Source organism: Saitoella complicata (assembly GCF_001661265.1).
Source record: "Saitoella complicata NRRL Y-17804 unplaced genomic scaffold SAICOscaffold_1, whole genome shotgun sequence".
NCBI lineage: Eukaryota > Fungi > Ascomycota > Saitoellomycetes > Saitoellales > Saitoellaceae > Saitoella > Saitoella complicata.
In genome coordinates, this window is record NW_017566992.1 from 1,407,463 (window position 1) to 1,427,141 (window position 19,679).

At 53.8% G+C, this 19,679-nt stretch overlaps 10 protein-coding genes across 10 annotated transcripts; 6 read left to right on the forward strand and 4 right to left on the reverse strand.

Moving 5' to 3' along the window:
• Positions 1-121: 121 nt before the first annotated feature.
• SAICODRAFT_51531 (uncharacterized protein) lies at positions 122-3,276 on the forward strand (the record flags this gene model as incomplete). The annotated part of the gene is made up of 5 exons (XM_019169069.1): positions 122-389; positions 440-772; positions 828-954; positions 1,023-1,155; positions 1,216-3,276. The coding sequence occupies 5 exons, from the start codon at positions 122-124 to the stop codon at positions 3,274-3,276; spliced, it is 2,922 nt and encodes a 973-aa protein (XP_019027705.1).
• A 239-nt stretch (positions 3,277-3,515) lies between these two features.
• Positions 3,516-4,189, reverse strand: SAICODRAFT_75234 (U6 snRNA-associated Sm-like protein LSm7). The gene is made up of 5 exons (XM_019170964.1): positions 4,152-4,189; positions 3,947-4,100; positions 3,816-3,887; positions 3,655-3,758; positions 3,516-3,595 (listed from the first exon to the last, which is right to left on the reverse strand). The coding sequence occupies exons 1-5, from the start codon at positions 4,158-4,160 to the stop codon at positions 3,560-3,562; spliced, it is 375 nt and encodes a 124-aa protein (XP_019027706.1). The 5' UTR covers positions 4,161-4,189; the 3' UTR covers positions 3,516-3,559.
• Positions 4,190-4,458: 269 nt separating this feature from the next.
• SAICODRAFT_4770 (SUA5/yciO/yrdC family protein) lies at positions 4,459-5,667 on the forward strand (the record flags this gene model as incomplete). Its single annotated transcript, XM_019168902.1, has 1 exon — positions 4,459-5,667. One exon carries the CDS (start codon positions 4,459-4,461, stop codon positions 5,665-5,667), a length of 1,209 nt encoding a protein of 402 aa, XP_019027707.1.
• A 90-nt stretch (positions 5,668-5,757) lies between these two features.
• Positions 5,758-6,726, reverse strand: SAICODRAFT_32946 (uncharacterized protein; the record flags this gene model as incomplete). The annotated part of the gene is made up of 1 exon (XM_019168251.1): positions 5,758-6,726. One exon carries the CDS (start codon positions 6,724-6,726, stop codon positions 5,758-5,760), a length of 969 nt encoding a protein of 322 aa, XP_019027708.1.
• Positions 6,727-6,875: 149 nt separating this feature from the next.
• SAICODRAFT_63566 (initiation factor 2) lies at positions 6,876-9,897 on the forward strand. Its single transcript, XM_019169999.1, has 2 exons — positions 6,876-6,922; positions 6,976-9,897. The coding sequence occupies exons 1-2, from the start codon at positions 6,893-6,895 to the stop codon at positions 9,883-9,885; spliced, it is 2,940 nt and encodes a 979-aa protein (XP_019027709.1). The 5' UTR covers positions 6,876-6,892; the 3' UTR covers positions 9,886-9,897.
• Positions 9,898-10,342: 445 nt separating this feature from the next.
• SAICODRAFT_41642 (Cloroperoxidase) lies at positions 10,343-11,119 on the forward strand (the record flags this gene model as incomplete). The annotated part of the gene is made up of 2 exons (XM_019168671.1): positions 10,343-10,542; positions 10,609-11,119. Coding segments are annotated over 2 exons (711 nt in total), but the record flags the coding sequence as incomplete, so codon positions are not given.
• A 561-nt stretch (positions 11,120-11,680) lies between these two features.
• On the reverse strand, positions 11,681-14,183 carry SAICODRAFT_111277 (uncharacterized protein). The gene is made up of 2 exons (XM_019165316.1): positions 13,435-14,183; positions 11,681-12,007 (listed from the first exon to the last, which is right to left on the reverse strand). Exons 1-2 carry the CDS (start codon positions 14,098-14,100, stop codon positions 11,828-11,830), a joined length of 846 nt encoding a protein of 281 aa, XP_019027711.1. The 5' UTR covers positions 14,101-14,183; the 3' UTR covers positions 11,681-11,827.
• A 362-nt stretch (positions 14,184-14,545) lies between these two features.
• Positions 14,546-15,193, forward strand: SAICODRAFT_28674 (uncharacterized protein). Its single transcript, XM_019167197.1, has 2 exons — positions 14,546-14,845; positions 14,902-15,193. The coding sequence occupies exons 1-2, from the start codon at positions 14,576-14,578 to the stop codon at positions 14,998-15,000; spliced, it is 369 nt and encodes a 122-aa protein (XP_019027712.1). The 5' UTR covers positions 14,546-14,575; the 3' UTR covers positions 15,001-15,193.
• Positions 15,194-15,205: 12 nt separating this feature from the next.
• On the reverse strand, positions 15,206-16,097 carry SAICODRAFT_111390 (uncharacterized protein). Its single transcript, XM_019165317.1, has one exon. The coding sequence runs from the start codon at positions 15,975-15,977 to the stop codon at positions 15,315-15,317; it is 663 nt and encodes a 220-aa protein (XP_019027713.1). The 5' UTR covers positions 15,978-16,097; the 3' UTR covers positions 15,206-15,314.
• Positions 16,098-16,124: 27 nt separating this feature from the next.
• SAICODRAFT_75244 (ARM repeat-containing protein) lies at positions 16,125-19,665 on the forward strand. The gene is made up of 8 exons (XM_019170965.1): positions 16,125-16,192; positions 16,260-16,332; positions 16,393-16,987; positions 17,044-18,081; positions 18,144-18,527; positions 18,592-18,710; positions 18,766-18,845; positions 18,903-19,665. The coding sequence occupies exons 1-8, from the start codon at positions 16,189-16,191 to the stop codon at positions 19,448-19,450; spliced, it is 2,841 nt and encodes a 946-aa protein (XP_019027714.1). The 5' UTR covers positions 16,125-16,188; the 3' UTR covers positions 19,451-19,665.
• Positions 19,666-19,679: the final 14 nt, after the last annotated feature.

The window sequence follows — 19,679 nt, forward strand, 5'->3', positions numbered from 1 at the left end:
GGGTCACACGGCTCCACACCGGCCCCTGCGCGAGTTGGACGCGAGATTTCGAAGCAGTCAACACCATACAAGCCTCGACGACCCAGCGATTGACCAGCCTCAAGCTGAGCTGCTCGCTACAATGTCTTCAAGTCGCGTCGACAAGAACGGCGTCGGCATTACCCTCCTTTCCGCCTCCGGGAAGTGGGTTGCTCACGCCCACACTGCACTGGCATACACCGCGTTCGTCGGATGCTTACTAACCGCCATAGCGCTGCATTACAAGAAGATTGTCAAGAATGAGTTTTACGGGTATCCGGAGGAGTGGTTTCCGTCTGTGAGCGCTACCATTGGTGACTGGTTCCCGGAGCGGAACTTGTTCCAGGTGTTGATTGCTGTTACTTCTGGTAGTTTAAGAGCTTGGTTCGCACGTGCAAGCGAAGCTGACGATGCAGTACAGGTCCTCGATTTGCATTGATCGGACTGTGGTACCTTCTTACCTCGCACCGCAACACCAAGCTTCCCGCCATCGTCGCTTGTGTCGGTCTCCTGCGCACCATCACCTGTGGTGGATGGGTTTACATCACCTCTTCCGACAACCATGACTGGCATGACATTTTCATGATTTCATACCTCCTCCTCACCATCCCATGGAGCTTCGGTGTCATGGCCGTCAGCCCCGTCAACCCTCGCGCAATGAAGCTGAGAAAACGAATGGCCGCTTGCTTTTACGGTGTCATCGTGCCTTTGGTCTACTTTTTCATCCAGCACAAGGTCCACCGCGTTCCAGGAGGTAGCATAGCCGCCTGGACCATGCCTTTGCGTGATTGCTGACCAAAATGTTACAGCTTACACCATCTACGCCTTCCTCGAATGGTCCCTCATCCTCTTCGACGTCGGTTTCGACTCTATTACCGCCCTTGATTTCGACACCTTTGAGCTTCGCGTCGTCGACGTTGCTGGAAAAAGTGCAGGGTATGCGGACTATCACCCTCTATGAACCTTTTAGAAGATACCAGATAGTAATACATGATTTTAAACAGGAAACCCGAGACCAAAGGCGCGAGGAGTGCGGAGGTAGAGAAGGTGAAGAAGGAGAAGGGGTATGTTTATGCGCAGACGAATGCGTTCTCGAAGAATGAGGCGTTGGATTTCGTTGCGGATTGCTATCATGGGGTAGGACCTCTTCGTCCAATGGCCTGTGTGCTGATCGCTGATTGCTGATGCGTTATACAGTTTGTCTTCTGGACTACGTTGACTTCGCTTGGTGTCTGTGTCTGGTACTTCCCTCTGTGGAACATGGGTATCTCCGGATACGAAGCCATGCTCGTCACCACCCTCGCCCCCGTCTTCCTCGGCATCGGTCCCTTCCGCCGCATCATCGCCGCCAACCCCGGCGTTTTCCACCTCCTTTCCCTCATCGCCATCGTTTCCTACAGGATCGAGAACCCCGCTCACCGTCTGATGTGCGTCGGTGCTGGTGTCGCACTCACGACCAGTACTTGGTGTGCGATCTTCCAGAGTTTGAGGGGTAAGGATGGGGAGATGGAGCGTATGAGCACTGCGTGGGGTATCGGGTTGGTTATGAGTAATGTTGTCAAGTATGCTTGTTTCTCAAACAACCCTCTGTGGCCGATCATGAACGGTAAGACCGGTGGCTGGAACAAGACCGGTATCGTGCTCGCCGTGCTGGCTTGCGTCCGCACCATCGTTCGTCAACGCAGGGTTGGCGAGCAAACCACCGTTCTTGAGGGTAAGAAGAAGCAGGAGAAGACGGGATCGGTTTTCTTCGCTGCGTGCGGATTAGCCGGTCTCCTCTTCGCCTTGCAATCATTGCTTTCAGACTCGACTACCATGATTCTCTGGGTCTGGGATGGATTCCCGGTTCGTGGACCTTTGGCTGTGCCTCACGGTGCCGTAACGATGATCGCCATGTCCGTCGGTATCATCCTCAGCACCCTCTCCAACGGGTTCGGGCGTAACTGGGTCTTTTACACCATCGCCTGCATATCCACCTTCTTCCTCCACAAAGTCCCAGGATGGTTCGGATACTACGGTGCCCTCATCCTCACCGTATACCTCATGTCCCTTATCCCCGAGTTCTTCCGCAGCGCAGCAACGGTCAACAAACCCGGCCGTACCTTCGGTTTGGCGTGGTTGTTTTACTGTTTGTTCGTGCTCGCGCATGTCTGGGTCGTCGCGTATGAGTTCGTGCCTGGAGGTCCGTTGTTGAGGGAGAGAACGGATTTGGTGTTGACGTTCATGATGGGCTTCATTGGGTTGGGTGTGTATAACGCCACGACTCTCCATGGACAATCGAAGCAGGCGCAGGCTAAGGTGCAGCCAATGAAGGCGAGTAATCGGAGTCCCGCGTATGGCAAGTCAGTCTTGTCCATCCTATGTGCCGCCGCGATCGCAATCGCATACCTCCGGTTCCCAACGTACGACTTCAAACCCTACCACCCCGAAGAAAAACTTTTCACAGCAGGTATCTGGACCATCCATTTCGGTCTCGACAACGACATGTGGGCCTCCGAAATCCGTATGCGTGACGCGATCCGTGATCTCGAACTCGACGTCATCGGGCTACTCGAGAGTGATAACCAACGTATCATCATGGGAAACCGTGATTTGACACAACGTGTTGCGGAGGAGTTGGGGATGTACGCTGATTATGGACCGGGTCCGAATAAGCATACCTGGGGCGCGGCATTACTGTCTAAATTCCCCATCTTGAATTCGACGCATCATCTCCTTCCCTCGCCGAGAGGTGAACTCGCCCCGGCTATTCACGCCACACTTGATGTCTACGGAACCTGGGTCGACATCATCGTCTCGCATAACGGACAAGAAGAAAACCCCGAAGACCGATTCCAACAAACAACAGAATTAGCCCGAATCATGCGCGAAGACAGCGACCGCCCCCTCGTTTTCCTCGGTTACGTCGTAACGAAGCCACACGAAGGCAACTACCCCATCCTCATCGACGACGCCCACATGCACGATATCGAACCCGAAGATTGGGATAGATGGTGTGAGTATGTTGCGTTTAGGGGGGTGAAGAGGGTTGGGTATGCGCGGGTTTCGAGGGGGACGATTACGGATACGGAGATTCAGACGGGGAAGTTTGTGGTGGTGGATGCGGATGCGGAAGGTGGGATGGAGGCGGTGCCGAGTTATCGGCGGGTGGGGGAGGGTGAGGTGCCGGAGGGATATAGGTATCCGGGGATGTTCCGTGGGGAGGGGGTTAGGGGACATCGGTACCATGTGTTTGATGAGCCGTGGTATTACGACTGAGGTGCGAGATGATGGCAGAGGACAATATTGTTGTGTTTGAAGGTTCGATAGAATTTCATTTTGATTGAGGGATCACATGATTGTAATTCCTTATTGATCACACGCTGGAGTATCACTTCCTAATCGACAAGGCAACCCGGTGGTGTGACATGCTTCACGTACCAAGCTGCTTGAGCAAGCTGGATGCTGGTAGTGACATTCACGTTTTCATCAAGTATGGCCTGCGATCCTCTGGGTATCTTTCCTTTTTCTATCTGCGCGTACATAATCACATCAATCCCTCTTACATATCCGGCGGAGGCGCAAAAGGATTAGGAATCTAGAAGTTTGAACACCACGTCAGCACCATCCAGTCACTCTCTCGCTCCAAGGACATACCTCTTCTGAACCGTCGATAGGGGAGATGAGAACGAGGTTAACACCGCGAACGACGATGAGTCCGAGTTGCCTGGTTTGCTCTGTCACCTGGCCGTCTTCGGGATCTGTTTAAATGGTCGGTTAACAACACTGTAGAGTGTGTAGTTGGCGCAATCGCGTACCTCGAAGATACTCTTGCACGTCATCTAAAACAAGGTTCATCAATTGGTCATGTCCTTTGAGCGTACCAACGACTGATTCAACACTTGTCAGCATACCACACCGCAACAATCCGCCTCCCATACATGCTCACCTTCACGTCCACCAGCAAACTTGACACGAATCTGCTTATCCTTATACTTGGCCAAATCCAGAATGGCCTCCTTCTTTGGTCTGTCCTGGGTACCGCCATAGCCTCCACGACCACCACCGCGTCCTCGACTGTTTCCGTTGCCGCGTGTCTGGTTCTGGTTGTTATTGTTTAGTCCCCATTTGCTCACTTCTGTGAATGCACGTACTCTGTCCATGATTGAATTGAATGGGATTCAAGGCGGTGATCCGTGCGCGACCAGTTGACAGCTCCAGCTATGGAGAAGCGACGGCTACGTTACAGTACTGCTGTGTGCAGGATTCATGTCGACCCCTGCATCCCGCCTTCCAAAAAAGTTGGCAAAGTCATCGACAAGATCAACCGATCCGCATTCCTTACGCTTCTCACTGTTCCTTCGTACCATAGCAACGTTGGCAACCACTCGCCTACGCCTTTCCCGCCTTCTCTCCGCTCCAATTCTTCGTTCAAAGCACAAGGGCGCCGGCTTTCGCACAATGACTTCCTCGGCGGATGTCAAGTTCACGACACAGATCATGCCTCTACGGCAATCAGATATCACATTTAACCTCTCTGCCGCACCACTGCATCCCTACGACTCACCAACCCTCACGATCCGGCCATCAGAGACGAAGGACGCGTTAGATCAGGCGTCGCATTACCTCAACGAAACCACACAACCCGTCGCGTTTCCGACAGAGACGGTGTATGGACTCGGCGCAGACGCCCGGAAAACGGAGTCGGTGCGGAGTATTTATGCTGCGAAAAAGCGTCCGGCGGACAACCCACTCATCGTCCACATCGGCTCCCTAACCCAACTCCGACACCTCCTCCGCACATCGCCCACCCAAAACGACAAAGATCTCATCCCAGCAATCTACCACCCCCTCATCAACAAATTCTGGCCAGGGGCCTTGACGATCGTATTACCCCTCCCCAAACCAAGTCCAATCTCGACACTCGTCACAGCGGGACAGTCAACATTCGCGGTCCGCCTCCCCTCCCATCCACTAGCTCTCGCCCTCCTCCTACACTCCGACTGCCCCCTCGCCGCACCCTCCGCAAACGCCTCAACCCGCCCCTCACCAACCCTCGCCTCCCACGTCCACACCGACCTCGGATCCCGCATCCCCTTCATCCTAGACGGTGGCGCCTCGAATGTTGGTGTCGAGTCGACTGTGGTGAATGGGCTTGTGAGTCCACCTGTTGTGCTCAGACCTGGCGGTGTTTCGGTTGAGGAGATTAAGACTGTGGGAGGGGTGTGGGGGGATGTGGTTGTGCATCGGCCTGGGAGGAAGGATTTGGAGGGTGTACCGCAGGCGCCGGGGATGAAGTATCGGCATTATTCGCCGAGTGCGCGGGTTGTGTTGTTTGAGAATGTCCCTGTAACCGATATCGTGCGCATCCTCGACACTCCCGCGAAAGAGAACGTGAAAAATAAAAAGGTTGGGGTTATGCGGACACGAACATGGTCTGCCCCGGGCGCAGAGACGGCGTTGAGAGAACTCGGGGCAAGCGAGGTGCTGGATAGGAGTTTGGGCACGGATGGGGAGGATATTTCGAGGGGGTTGTTTGCGGTGTTGAGGGAGTTGGATGGGGAGGGGTGTGATATGATTTTTGTTGAGGGGGTTGGGGAGGAAGATGAGGGTCTTGCTATTATGAATAGATTGCGGAAGGCGGCGAGTGAGACGGTTGTTCAGGCATAGCTAAATCCATACAAGAAGGTGGTGGGGGGTATCATGGACGTGCGCCATATGCATTCTATCTAGCTAGTAGAGCCTCCTTCCACTCACGCTTCACATAATCGCAAAGAACCCTCCCGTATCGTGACTGCTTTCAAGTCCCTGTGATGATCCCTTAACAACCTCAACACCAACCAGCTGTGCAGCCTTCACTGCCTCCTTAACCATCTCCGGCCCCACACCTTTCGCTCCACCAAACATCCGTACACCAACGACGTCTCCATCCGCGCCCACAGCAACGGCAACCCGCGCATCACAAACCTCCTCCTCCCCCGGTGCCGCATCGAAGAACACTGCACGGCCCACCACGTTCGCGATCGACACTACGCCCAGATTCTCCACGCCCGGGATTGGAGTCGCTGCATCCCAGTCATCGTCAATATCGAGATCGATGACGGCTTCGCGGATGTTTGTACCGCCTGTTGAAGCGACTTGTGCGGCTTCTCTGTCAATGTCGGAGGTGAGCGTCACGCGTGGTAACCTCGTCGTCATCATCGCCAACCTCACTGCAAGAGACAACGCAGGTAGAGGATGTCCAGATGTCGAGAGGATTGCGCAATCGATGTAGATGTGCCATGCGCGTTCGGGGCCGAGTGTGAGGGCGGTAGAGGGGATCGCTGCAGGGATGAGAGTTTGGGAGAGAAATGTTGAGAGGAGAGTGGGGAGGGGGTCATCGTCTCGTGTTGTGTTCGGGTCCGCGTTGGGTGTTATCTCGACATTGACATTCACCAATCCACCCTTCCTCCCTGACCCGTCATCTAATAACTGCGAGGGTCCGATTTCGGCTTTGACGCCCACGATGACTTCACCGACGCCCGCACCGGATACACCGCCGGCTACTGCTGCACCGACTGCGCCGCCCCAGCGGACGCGTGCGGAGCCGTTTGCGGTGGGGAGGATGTCTGTTTGGAAGGTTTGGGGTCTGAAGGTCGTTAAGGAGCGGAAATCTGGGCGGATTGACTGGGAGAGGGAGGTGTAGAGGTAAGAGCGCTCAGCCGGGGAGAGACCTGTCGTTACAGGCATGTCGGAATCAGAGGTGTTTGGCAAAATAAGGTTTCCAGCAGGCTGCGATGTACATATGGACTCTTGGGATTTCTCGAGGCTGCTACGCCGTGGCGCGTGCACTGGAGCCCTGCGTCGTAAATGGGAACTTTTTGGTACGTGAAGGTCAACATAGATCCCAGCGAATATGCGAACAGTAGGCCAATTGAGAGCATCTGTGAGTCTGTTCCTTACAATCTATCGTCTGCGCACCGCTGACAAAATCCACAGCAATGTCTCTATAGGCCGCGATCGTCGCCGACGTTCCCTGTGCGGCGAACGTTTTCGACGTCGTTTCCTGTTTTCGAGGATGCGCCGAAGCCCTCGTTGAGCGGGTTATTCGGAAAGTTATCGGGAGGTGCTGCTACGAATAAATGGGCGAAGGCGGCGGTACCGCTTACGCCGAAGGCGCCTGCGGGTGGTGATAAATGGGCCCCGCGACCGATGGGAGGTGGATTTGGAGGTGGAGGTAATACGGGTCAGGGAAGATGGGGACAGGATGATCGGGGATCGCAGGCTCCGAGATGGGGTCGGGACGATGGAGGTGGTATGGGCGGGGGTAACCGGGGACGGGATGATCGAGGTTCGCAACCTCCAAGATGGGGACGAGATGATGGAGGTGGTATGGGCGGGGGGAACCGGGGACGAGATGACCGGGGTTCGCAACCTCCAAGATGGGGACGAGATGATGGAGGCGGTACGGGCGGGGGTAACCGGGGACGGGATGATCGGGGTGGGCGGTGGAATGCGGGTCGTGGAAATGACGCTCCACGGTCCAACGGGGGATTCGATCGAGGTCGACCTGGCCCATTCGTACAGGGTAGCAACAACTCTGGCAGGGATGGTCGGGGTTCCCAACCTTCAAGATGGAGTCGGGATGATGGCTTTGAACGGTCCAATGGCGGAAGTGATCGAGACCGACCTGGACAGCGGGGTCCGGGCAACAACGACCAACGACCAAACGGCGAATCTGGTTTAGACCCAGACCGACCTTTGGTGGAAGAAGTATTCGTGCCACCTGCATCCGATCGTCAGTCGGCCGCATGGGCTGAAAGGAATAAAGGAAAGGAAATCGAGAGAGAAAGGAAGGAGAGACAACTGCTAAAAGATAAGAGCAAGAAGCTAAAGAAGTCATCCAGAGACGAGGAAGCACGTGGTTATGGTGATGAAGATGACCTTGGCTTTGCCTTAAATGAGGATGGGGATGAGCCCAGGAGGAAGAAGAAGAAGCCGGCGGTTGCGAAGAAGGTGGAGCCGGTTGACACTACCCCAAAAGTATACCTTCCGCCTTTCATTTCCGTTGTCAACCTCGCTACCATACTCAACGTCCGCAGATCGGTATTGGTGTGGAATATGAGGCAGGCGGGTATGGCGGAGACGAGTTACGACCACATTCTCAACAAGGAGGAAGCATCCCTTATCGCAATGGAGTTTGGTATCGACCCAGTCTTCGACGAGCAGGCTGGAAAGGATCTCTTCTCGAAGCCGGAGCCGAAGGACAAATCGAAGCTTCCGCTCCGCCCTCCGATTGTCACGATTATGGGACACGTCGACCACGGAAAGACTACACTTCTTGACTTCCTTCGTAAATCGTCTGTGGCAGCGGGTGAAGCAGGTGGTATCACGCAGCATATTGGTGCTTTCAGTGTTCCAAGGCCAAGTGGACAAACTATCACCTTCCTTGACACACCTGGACACGAAGCTTTCTTGACCATGCGTGAGCGTGGAGCGAACATGACTGATATCGTCGTTCTTGTCGTTGCTGCCGATGACTCTGTCAAGCCTCAAACCATCGAAGCTATCAAGCATGCGCAGAAAGCGAAGGTCCCGATGATCGTTGCCATCAACAAGGTTGACAAGGCCGGCGCCGATGTCGAGAAGGTGAAGCAAGATTTGTTGAGGCATGAAGTCGAGTTAGAAGACGTTGGTGGTGAGACGCAGGCTGTCCCCGTTTCGGGATTGACCGGACAGGGAATGGAAGACTTGGAGGAAGCAATCACGACCCTTAGCGAAATGTTGGACATCAGGGCGCAATACACTGGTGAGGCAGAGGGCTGGGTAGTGGAGTCTTCTTCGTCACTCGAAAAGGGTACTTCTGCGACGATCTTGGTCAAGAGAGGTACACTCAAGCTCGGAGCGTTCATCGTCGCCGGAAAGGTCCATGGTCGTGTCCGTACTATGACTGATTCATTGGGTCAGTCGTTGAGACAGGCTCCGCCCGGTACGCCTGTGGTCGTTACTGGATGGAAGGAAGTTCCCGTTGCTGGTGACGAGGTCCTCGAGGCACCGAACCAAAAGGTGGCGACGCAAGTCGTCGGAAACCGTATCGCTCGTGCTGAAAAATTGAAAGCAGCTGAGGAAATGCAACTCTTCAACGAGAAGCGTCGTGCGGATGCAGAGAGGAGGGAAAAGGAAATCAAGTTGATCGCGGCAGCCAAGAGGGGTGGTGCCAAGACGGGTGCTGCGAAGCTCCACGCCGATCGTATGTTGACTGAGAAGGTGGAGAAACCAACGTACCAGGAGGTGCGAATCATCGTCAAGGCTGACGTCATGGGATCCGTGGAAGCTGTCGTGCATCAAATCGAAACCATCCACCACGATGAGATCCGCATTAAGGTTTTGCAAACTGGTGTTGGTGATATCTCTGAGGGTGATGTGTCGTACGCTGCTGCTGTTCAGGGTGAGATCATTGGGTTCAATGTGAAGGAGATGGACGGTATCGACCAGGTTGCGTCTGCGAATAAGGTCCCGATCTACACCTACAGTATCATTTACAGGCTCTTGGAAGACTTGAGGGAGCGTTTATCTCAGCTTCTTCCCCCTCTCATTGAGAAACACGTCACGGGTGAAGCCGACATTCTCAAGATCTTCAATATTACTATCAAGGGTAACAAGACGAAGAACATTGCTGGATGTCGTATTCACAACGGAACTATTGAGAAGTCGTCCTTGGTTCGTGTTTTGCGTAACCGTGAGGAAATCTGGTCTGGAAAGTTGGCTGAATTGAAGAACGTCAAGAAGGACGTTGCGAAGATGCCTAAGGGTAGTGAGTGTGGTATGTCGTTCGAAGACTTCTTTGACTTCAAGGAGGGCGATCAGGTGCAGTGTTATACCGAGAAGGTGGTCCCGAGGACGTTGTAAGATGGTGAAGGCTCTTCACTCTATGAAAGTTAGGTATATCATATGGCGTTTTTGATTTTGATGGTGATATCATAGAATTGAAAACTCTTGCATTATTATAAGTGTTCGTCGTGTATCTTCGAATGACAGTCCCACCGGTTGATACAGCTCGTCCCCACTTCATCTCATGCTCGGCCCGCGCACATCCCTCAACGTCTTCGATCCCCGGCCGCTTTGACCGGACGGCATGTGAACATCTTTAAGGGTCCACTGGACCAATCAACTCGTCCACGATTGTCTTATGAAATGAGCATTGATCCTTGGTTTTCTGGGGTCTCCGCTCTCTATAAAGCCCGTGCTCATCCCTCACTCACATCCTCCAAAGTATTCTTCGACACAGATCACATCCAAGATGTCTCCGCCCCAACTCACTGCCCAGTTCCCCGGTCTTGAGACCCTTTTTGGACCCTTCTTCTTCGTTCAGCGCCTTATCTGGGCGTTCACGCTCTTCACGAACATCATCTGGTGGGCACCGACTATGATCAAGGCTCGGTACACGTATACTCCCAAACCTTTGGGCCAACTCAAGCTTGCTGAGAGGTATTATCGCGCTCCCGCACCGGGAGACATGAGGACTCCCTGTCCCGGGTTAAACACGTTGGCGAACCATGGGATCATGTAGGTTTTGCTGAACCTTTGGCCTCAGAAAGAGGAACATTGACCTGAGGACTTCGATTTATATAGCCACCGTAACGGCAAGAAGATCAACCCGATCGACCTCTTCCACGCCCTCCGCGACTACTATTCCGCGGACTTCTTCACCTGCTTCTCCCTCCTCTCCGGTGCTCTCCAAGTCGGTCTCTCCGATGACGGGTACACCCTCGACCTTGGCCGAATCGGCCTCCACAACTTCATCGAACACGATGCTTCGATTTCGCGCCCAGATTCCGGATGGGGAAAGCAGGAGTGTCCGGATATGGAATTAGTGAAGAAGTTCTGTGAGTTTGGCCGTGGTGAGGGGGAGGGTATGATTGGGGTGAAGGAAATTGCGAGGTTTAGGGTGATGAGGGAGAGGGAGTGTCAAAGGCATAATCCCCAGTACGAGCTTTCTGGTCTTCACCCGTTCATCACGCGTGGTGAGCCGGCGCTCATCCTTGACGTTTTTGGTGATGGGTATGGGACGGATATCCATGTCTCCACTACGATCATCGAGACTTGGATGGGGAAGGAGACTTTCCCTGCTGGGTATGTTCCGAGGTTGATGAGGGCTGAGGGAGCGAGTGAGAGTCTTACCTTGAAGAAGAGTTTAAGGATGAATGTTGTCGTTGGGTACTACATGTGGCTCACCAAATGGGAACTCGACCGCCGTCCCCAGCTCAGTTCGTTCGTGGACCTTTTGTTCTATGCCTTTCACGCTCTATTTGACCGCCGTGGTGAAAGGGGTGCCATCAAGGACGTCGGGAATAAGATTAGGAAAGGTGCTGAGGTTGCTGGTGAGGGTTGGGAGAAGGCTTCGGCTTTGGCATATGATGGCGCGAACAAAGTTTCGGGTGTTGCGCAGGATGCGACGAACGTGGTTGAGGGCAAGGTTTTGCAGGCGGCTGATACGGCGCAGCAGACTGCGTACCGGATGAATGAGAAGTTGCACGGGATCCAGCAGAAGGCGTACAGCGCTGTTAAGGCTTAGGCGACCAGTATTGTTGGGTGTAGTTTCCATGTTTGACGCTATTATCTCTATCTTTGGCAGGGTTTATGGAAACGAAGGTACAAAATTGTGTAACAATATATCCCGTCTATTCTTATACTCTAACCGGAACAACAAATAGAACCTGTAATCCCGTCTCCATTCCTTATTCTCATGCTCGTACATTCTCTCCTTCTCAGACACCCTGCAAACGTACCCCTTCGTACGAAAATCTCCGTTTACGGACTAGTCTCCCGCTGAGCTCGAAAGTCCGTAGACTCACCACCTGGTTGACATCGAGGTTGTGTGAGACGAGATACGACGAATGGAAAGGAGCAGTTTCGTGCCAACCATAAAATTACTCATACTCAAACCCAAACTAATCCTAATACCCATACTCATACTCATCCCACGCACGAAGAACGAAACATCAAACCACAAACCGAGAGCAAAACAAACAACCAAAAATCGATATCATGAACGAACGCCGAAAACACACCACCCCACCGCCTAATGCAACGAATACCTCCTCTTCCCCTCCCTCAACAAGTCCGTGGCGTACCTGGCCCCAGCCGTCTTCCCCACTTTGAACCTTCTAGCGAGTTCCAACAGGCACTCCTCCTCATCCGAGCTCTCATCAGTTTCACTCTCGCTATCGGAAAAGCAAGCGGTAGATTTGAGACGAGGAGAGTTAGAGTTGGGCATGGTGGGAGTGGGCGGGATCGCAGGCTCGAAAGAGAGGTCGAAGTCGAGATCGAGGTTGAGGTTATCAAAATTGAAGATGGATTTGGAGATGCCGACATCCTTCTCCTTCGGCTGAGCCGGGATTGTGGTAGGACAAGGAAAGGACCGAGAATACAGACGTCAGCATCCTTGTACCTAACGGAACTTTTCGTCTTCCTCCTGAGCGGGGTCATCCTTAAATCCTCCAGCAACCCGTCAATAACGCTCACCTCCTTCACCGTCTCCTGAACGTCCTTCTTCTCCTCACTACGAGACTGCAAACCAGCGAAACCCATCAACCCCTTCAACGACATCGGGGCCTTTTCCCTCTCACCGTCAGACTCACTATCGCTCAACACCCTAACGCTCTCGTCGCGCATCTCGAGAAAAATGCAAATTCGTACCACGTCTGCATCGCTTGGCCAACACCTGTGGAAGGACCGGGGAGTTCAACGCGGATTCAACGTGGCGTTTTGCGGAGCGGTGACGAGTGAAGAGAGGGGTGCGAATGTCGAGGGTGAGAGAGGGAGTCGAGGTAGGGACCGACGAAAGAGGGTTGGATGAGGGACGGAACTGAGGAAGCGTCGGGTCGAACCACGGGACTGAGTGGCTTTCAACCTCAGACTCGACCTCGGACGCGGATGTGAGAGTGGGCAACGAAGACATTGCGGGGGTAAAGCTCAGGGTCGAAGGGAGGATACTCGTCATTGGCGAGATCAACTCCAAATCAACCTCCGCAGCCGCAGCCGCAGCCGCAGCACGGAAAGGACGGAGGAACGGAGTAACCGGCGTCTCGACGCCTCTCTCCAACACCAACGCCATTTCAACCCCAAAATCAACCTCAAGTTCTTTGGTTTATTGGTTTCGATGGTGACGTCCATCTCACCCGACGCAGATTTGATGACCACCTCCTCAGACCTCTCCGAATCTGAACACCAAGCGGGCATGAACACATCAGATGAACCCAACGAAGAAATCTCAGCGGAGGCGAATGCGGAACTTGAGTCAGAGACTGGGGAGGTGGTGAGTGCATATGGAGCATGGTGGACCGCGGTCGTTGAGTCGATCACAGTCGTTCTCGGACTGTTGGGGGATGGTGTAGATGTGTTGCAGTCACGAGTGGAGAGGGTGACGCGACGGAGCTCGGCCCAACATTGGTCGACGAAGATTTGAGTGGAGGCACCGAGGTGGACAAAGTCTGAAGGAAGCAGCGTCATGCATCCAAGTTCGCCCCAACAAACGTCATGCTCGACCTCGGCCAGAGAGGACGAGGGAGCAGACGAGAAACGGAAGTCAGACAACTGTTTCCGAAAGATATCAACACCCCTAAACCGAACTTTCTTCAACACTTTCTCCTTCTTCTTCCCCTCGACATCCTCATCAACACCAAGATCAGCCTCCAACCACGCATCGCCATTCTCGCCCTCGAGTACCGCACCGGCAGCGCGGATGACTCGGAAGGGGAGCGTGGAGGCTGAGTATGCGAGACGCAGCGGTAAGGTGAAGAGACAGAAGACACGAGATGTATTGTGAGTGGGAGCGAAGAGTGTGGATGGGGACGCAAAGGTGGGAGAAGAGGGCGTGGAGGTGGAGGAGAAGGGGTGAGGGAGGGAGAGGTGGGGGAAGAGACAGGAGGTTGAGGTGAATGCGGTGATTAGTTGCATGTTGTTTGTTTGTTTCGTAAGTGTAGTCGTGTAAGTGTAGATAATCGTCGTGGAGTGTGAGTCGAGAAAGTCGTAGACCAACGTAGAGTAGAGCAGAGTTGAGCAGAAGTAGAAGTCGTATATCACTACCTGTTCTCCCCGGTTAGCACTTGTCCATGAGTACATCCGGTTCCCCGAGGAAGAACCTTTCCCTGGAATGTATGCTGAACCTCAAAGGAAAAACCTGGGGATCCAAACAATCACAATCGACGTCGTTATGGTCGAACTATGTCGTAAACGTAAGAGAAAGCGTATAGAGATATGATATAGCAAGTAAGTAAGGGGAGTAAATGCTATGCCGATTCGTAAGTGGTTGGCGGTAGCAGTGTTGTTGGCTGGTTTGGTCGGGGGTGACGATGCGGGAGGAGGGGGGCTTTATAGAGGGGAGTAGGAGGTGAGGGAGGAAGAGACGGGAGTAGGGGGCTGCCATTGAGCTGTTGACGGAGTGTCCCCCCCTCCCTTTCGCGGCGTCGGCGTTGAGGTTTCACATGCATCTGTGGCACAGGTGGCCGAGCCGTCGTACTGCATGAGATCGGGCCAACCGCGGCGGGTCCATGCACTGTCCATTCCTCGATGAAGAACCTTTCCCTGCACGGCCGAGATGTCATCAGACCCGTTCTTCGACAACCCACCACCAGACACACAAATCAACGACCCACAAAACGACGCTCTACAAACCTGGCTCGCCCGCCGTCAAGCATGGCTACGAAACACCCCCATAGGCAACGACCAACTCGAAGCAGAGAAAATCAGAAAAGTCGAGTTCTACGCATCGATGAAGGGTCTGGTGGAACCCAGGTATGAGTCGTTGTATGATGAGTTATGTCTACGCGGGAAATCGCTGAAGCAGCCCATGAACCTCGCGACACTGGTGAGCCGTGTCCCCCCAGCTCCCCCTCTTTCACCCCATGCCAACACATGTCATAGATACCGATTCTGAAGGCTGGCTGGATCCGGGATGGGTTGTGGGCACAGGCTGCTGTGGAGGGCGCGGCGTACTACGATGCGCAACGGGCGGGGAGGTGACTCGTGAGGATTGCGGTGGTGGTGGTGGGGATGGTTGGGATGGTGTGGGGGAGGTATGGCGGTTTATGGCCGAGTGGATGGGAATGAGTGAGTGATGAGGAGCTAAAGATGAGAGGCGTGTAATGAAGGGTTATTATGGAAGGATATATAGAGTCTCACACACAAGAGGATGATAATGCAAAACCCAGCCATGGTAATTCGCACAACACTCTCTCGTACGATGTCTCTTACCTTTGCCCGAGTATCCAAAACCAATTGCATAACCACTAAACACCAGTCCCTAATCCCAAGCCGTTCCCATTCCTTCGCTTCCTTCACACCCTCGCCATCCACCACCCCACCCCCTCCTCCCCATCCCCCGGCCACGCCTTCACAACCTCCACATTTCCCCTCCTCCCACCCTCCCCCTCCTCATCAACAACAACAACCCGTCCCACCCACTGCTTCACCTCCTCAACCCACTCCCCACCCCCACCCAAGAACACCACGACATCAGGTCCCAAATGCCTGATAATTGATGGCACACCCGCCCCTGTCTTGTTTTGGTATTGGATCAGGTTGTGGGGGGAGGGGAGGAGAGTTTGTGCGTGGGCGAGGGAGGTGGAGGGGAGGGTGTGTGGGGCTAGGAGGAGGAGGTCGGAGGTGTGAGGGTGGAGGATTGGTGGGATGTGGTTCAGTGCTTCTTCCTGTTGCGGTCTTGTGATCAGTATCCCGTTCGAGAGACAACGGGAGAGGGGAAGGGGAAGGAAGGGTGAACGTACGTCTTGTATCACGATCACTACCATCTTCTTCTTCTTCCCTTTCCGCCTCGCGCTCCGATCTGATTCTTCCGCTCTCGGCGAGGATTCCGGATCACCGGCACCGGCTGCTCTCGACGCGATCCACCACGTCGCGACACCCACTGCCGTCGCGGCCGCGATTCCGAGGCCCCACCAAAGAATTGGGGTTCTTCTTCTCGTTGTCGTTCTTTGTGACATTGATCAGCTATCTCAAGTCGTCGTCGTTCTATTTTTAGCACCGCGTACGAAATCGTGAGCGGGGACGGGAGCTGCGCGGGGATGCGAGTTGATGCAGAATGATGCACGGCACCGCGGCGGTTGGGACGAACCGACATTTAAGCTTAAAGGACTGCTAACCACCAATTACGATTGAGAGGCGGTAAAGGAGCTGGTATAGCTATCAGGGACCATGGGTGAGTGAATGCTGTCACGGTGGATTTAGGTCGAGGTAACGGCAGGGCTGACAGTGTGTTGTGATAGATCCCCATCTTCAGCGTGGTCTCCATGACAAGCTATACGAGAAACGGAAGGCAGCCGCCTTGGAACTGGAAAGGTATCACGGAATCGAGCTTTTCTTACTTTGCAATTGAAACTGACGAGATTCGTGGTTCAGACTTATACGAGATACCGCCGCTCTCCCTGACTCCCTCCCCAAACTCCGCCAAATCGTCGATCAACTCTGCGCGGATACATATTCCTCTTCTCATCCTCACATACGAAATGGAGGTTTGATTGGTTTGGCGGCAGCCTGTATCGCTCTCGGTCCCTCTGTCGCCCGGTTTTTGGAGGACATTATACCCCCCGTCCTAGCCTGCTTCACAGACCAAGACTCCCGCGTCCGGTACTACGCCTGCGAATCCATGTACAACATCGCCAAAGTTGCAAAAGGCGAAACCCTCCTCTACTTCAACGAAGTCTTCGATTCACTCTGCAGATTAGCCGCCGACTCGGAACTGAGCGTGAAGAATGGAGCGGAGTTGTTGGATCGACTCGTTAAGGACATCGTAAGTGAGAAGGCGGCGACGTATGTTAGTGTGTTGCAGGGGGATGGGTATGGGAGTGGGGTTGTGACGCCGGTGAGTGAGGAGGAGGAGGACGATGGGGGACGACCGAGATATGCGAGGGAGGTGGAGAGGACGACGGCGTTCTCGTTGGAGAGGTTTATTCCAATGGTGGCGGAGCGGATATATGTTATCAACCCCTTCACGGTAAGTCCAGAAATCCCCCATTTGCATCGCGCGTGGTTTGACAACAGGACTTTCAGAGAACATTCCTCGTCTCGTGGATTATCCTCCTCAATTCGATCCCCGACCTCGAACTCATCACCCACCTCCCCGCCTTCCTTGACGGGTTACTCAAATTCCTCGCTGATCCAAACAAAGACGTACGCACCGCAACACACGTCGCACTCAACGATTTCCTAGCCGAAATCCGACGTATCGCGGAAATCAAGAAAATCAGCGGGAAGACAGCACCAGTGAACGGAACACAAACGCAAACGCAAACACAGAGCGACGACACAGGCGCAGGGAAGAGCTTCAGTGACGCAGACAGTGCGAGCCACGGGCATAGTCAACCAGATACGGATGGTATCGCACACTCTCTCATCTCCCCCTCAACCCCAACCCTCCCCTTCGTCTCCGAACCCTCACCCCTAAATCCAATCCCCAACCCTTCTTCCTCCGATATCTACATCCCCGGCCAAGACGTCCCCATCTCCCACCCCGCTCTCCTCCACATCCTCCTCCCCCACCTCTCCTCGCCCATCGAGGAAATACAACATACAGCACTAACATGGGTCAACGAGCTTTTCGGAATCTGTGGGCAGGAGTTATTGGAGTTTGTGCCGAGGGTGTTGGAGAGGGTACTTCCGGTTTTATCGAGTGGGGTGGAGAAGGTGAGGGGGAAAGCGGGGGAGGTTAGTGGGAATTTGAGGGGATTGGTGATGGGGTTGCCTGAGCCAGCTGTTGAGATGGGAGGAGGGAGGGGGAGTGGGAGTGGGGAAGGGAGGAAGGGGAGTTGGTCGGCACAGAGTGAGGGCTCCAGAAGTTTGTCGCCTGTTACGATGAAGAAGAGTAGTATGACTAGCGCGTTGAGTGAACCTCAGTCTTCTAGCCTGGTCGAGAGCCAAAGTCCTGTTGTCGGGTTTGCAGAGAAGGAGAAGGAAGAGAAGGGCGGGAATGGACTTGATTATGCGACGACGGTGAGTGCACTGACACTACAGTTCTTGAACGAGCATGAGGAGACGCGGGTAGCAGCCTTGGATTGGTTGTACTGGCTGCACAAGAAAGCCCCAACGAAGGTACGCTCTCTTGGAGGATTGTCCTACTCCGTATTTCGGGGCGCTGACTTCAAAGCATACAGGTTCTAGCCATGGACGATGGCACGTTTCCGGTACTGCTAAAGACACTATCTGATCCATCGGAGAAAGTCGTCACCCGCGACCTCCAACTCCTCGCACTCGTCTCGTCATCGACATCAGACGACTACTTCACCTCCTTCATGCTCAACCTCGTCTCCCTCTTCTCCACCGACCGCCGTCTCCTCGAAATACGCGGTTCCTTGATTGTGCGACAACTCTGCGTCAGTCTGAGTGGGGAGCGGATATACCGGACACTCGCGGAGATCTTGGAGAGGGATGATGATTTGGAGTTTGCGGGGATTATGGTGCAGAATTTGAGTATGGGGTTGATTACGGCGCCAGAGTTGGGGGATTTGAGGAAGAGGTTGAGAAATTTGGAGACGAAGGTGATTCACAACCCGGGGTCTTGTGTTATCCTTAATACAGACAGGCTGACGATGTCAATTATAGGATGGGCAGTTGCTTTTTACGAGTTTGTATCGGTCGTGGTGTCATAACGCTGTTGCGACATTCAGTCTCTGCTTACTGGCTCAAGCATACGAACAAGCCTCCAACCTGTTGCAGATCTTGTACGTTGTTTCATGAGAAGGAACGCAAGATCGTTTGGCTGACGCTGTCGTACAGTGCCGATCTGGAAATCACGGTGTCCCTCCTCATCCAAGTCGACAAGTTGGTACAGCTACTCGAATCGCCCGTTTTCACATGTACGTGGTCTTACAGTTCTTGACCCGTGCCCGGTGGCTAATTTTTGCTGTGTACAGACCTCCGCCTTCAACTCCTCGAACCAGAAAAGTATCCCTACCTCTTCAAATGCCTATACGGCCTCCTTATGCTTCTTCCCCAATCATCTGCCTTCGCTACCCTCCGAAATCGACTCAATGCGGTGAACAGTATGGGATTTATCCACCTCGCTCCGAAAACGCCCTCTACCGTTTTCGAGAGAGGAACGGGAAGCGGGGTAGGAGTAGGGCCCAAGGGCAGGAAGGGCGTAGACGAGATCAAATGGCCAGAGTTACTGGAAAAGTTCCGGAATGTGCAGCTACGACACGAGAAAGCCCGACGAACCGCAACGCTCAAGAACCCGCCTGTGTTTGCGTTTGACCCGTTGTCTACCAGACCTCACGAAACACCCAATTCGACACCTAAGGAGAATGGGATGGGGAAGGATGGGGGACTGAGTAGGGGTGGGAGTACGCCGAGTACACCGACGACGGCGGGACCAGGCGCGAATGGGAAAGGACATGGGAGGAGTAAGAGTATTGGGTTGGCCAATCGGCTATATCAGGCCAGGCAGAAGAGGAAAGAGTAAGATCGATGTGAGGAGAAGTGCTCCTGTGGGATTGAGCTGTGGGATGGTGATACCATGGTAATACCAGATAGCATGTGGAGAATTTGAAGCAAGATGTAGTCAGTGGTATCTGAAAAGAGATGTACCAAAAGAGTGGTATAAGAAGAAACCCGACAACGCCAAAAAGTCACAAACACGCGAGTACGCGTTTACCAAATGTGAGAAATCCCAAAAATGATCGATATCGATG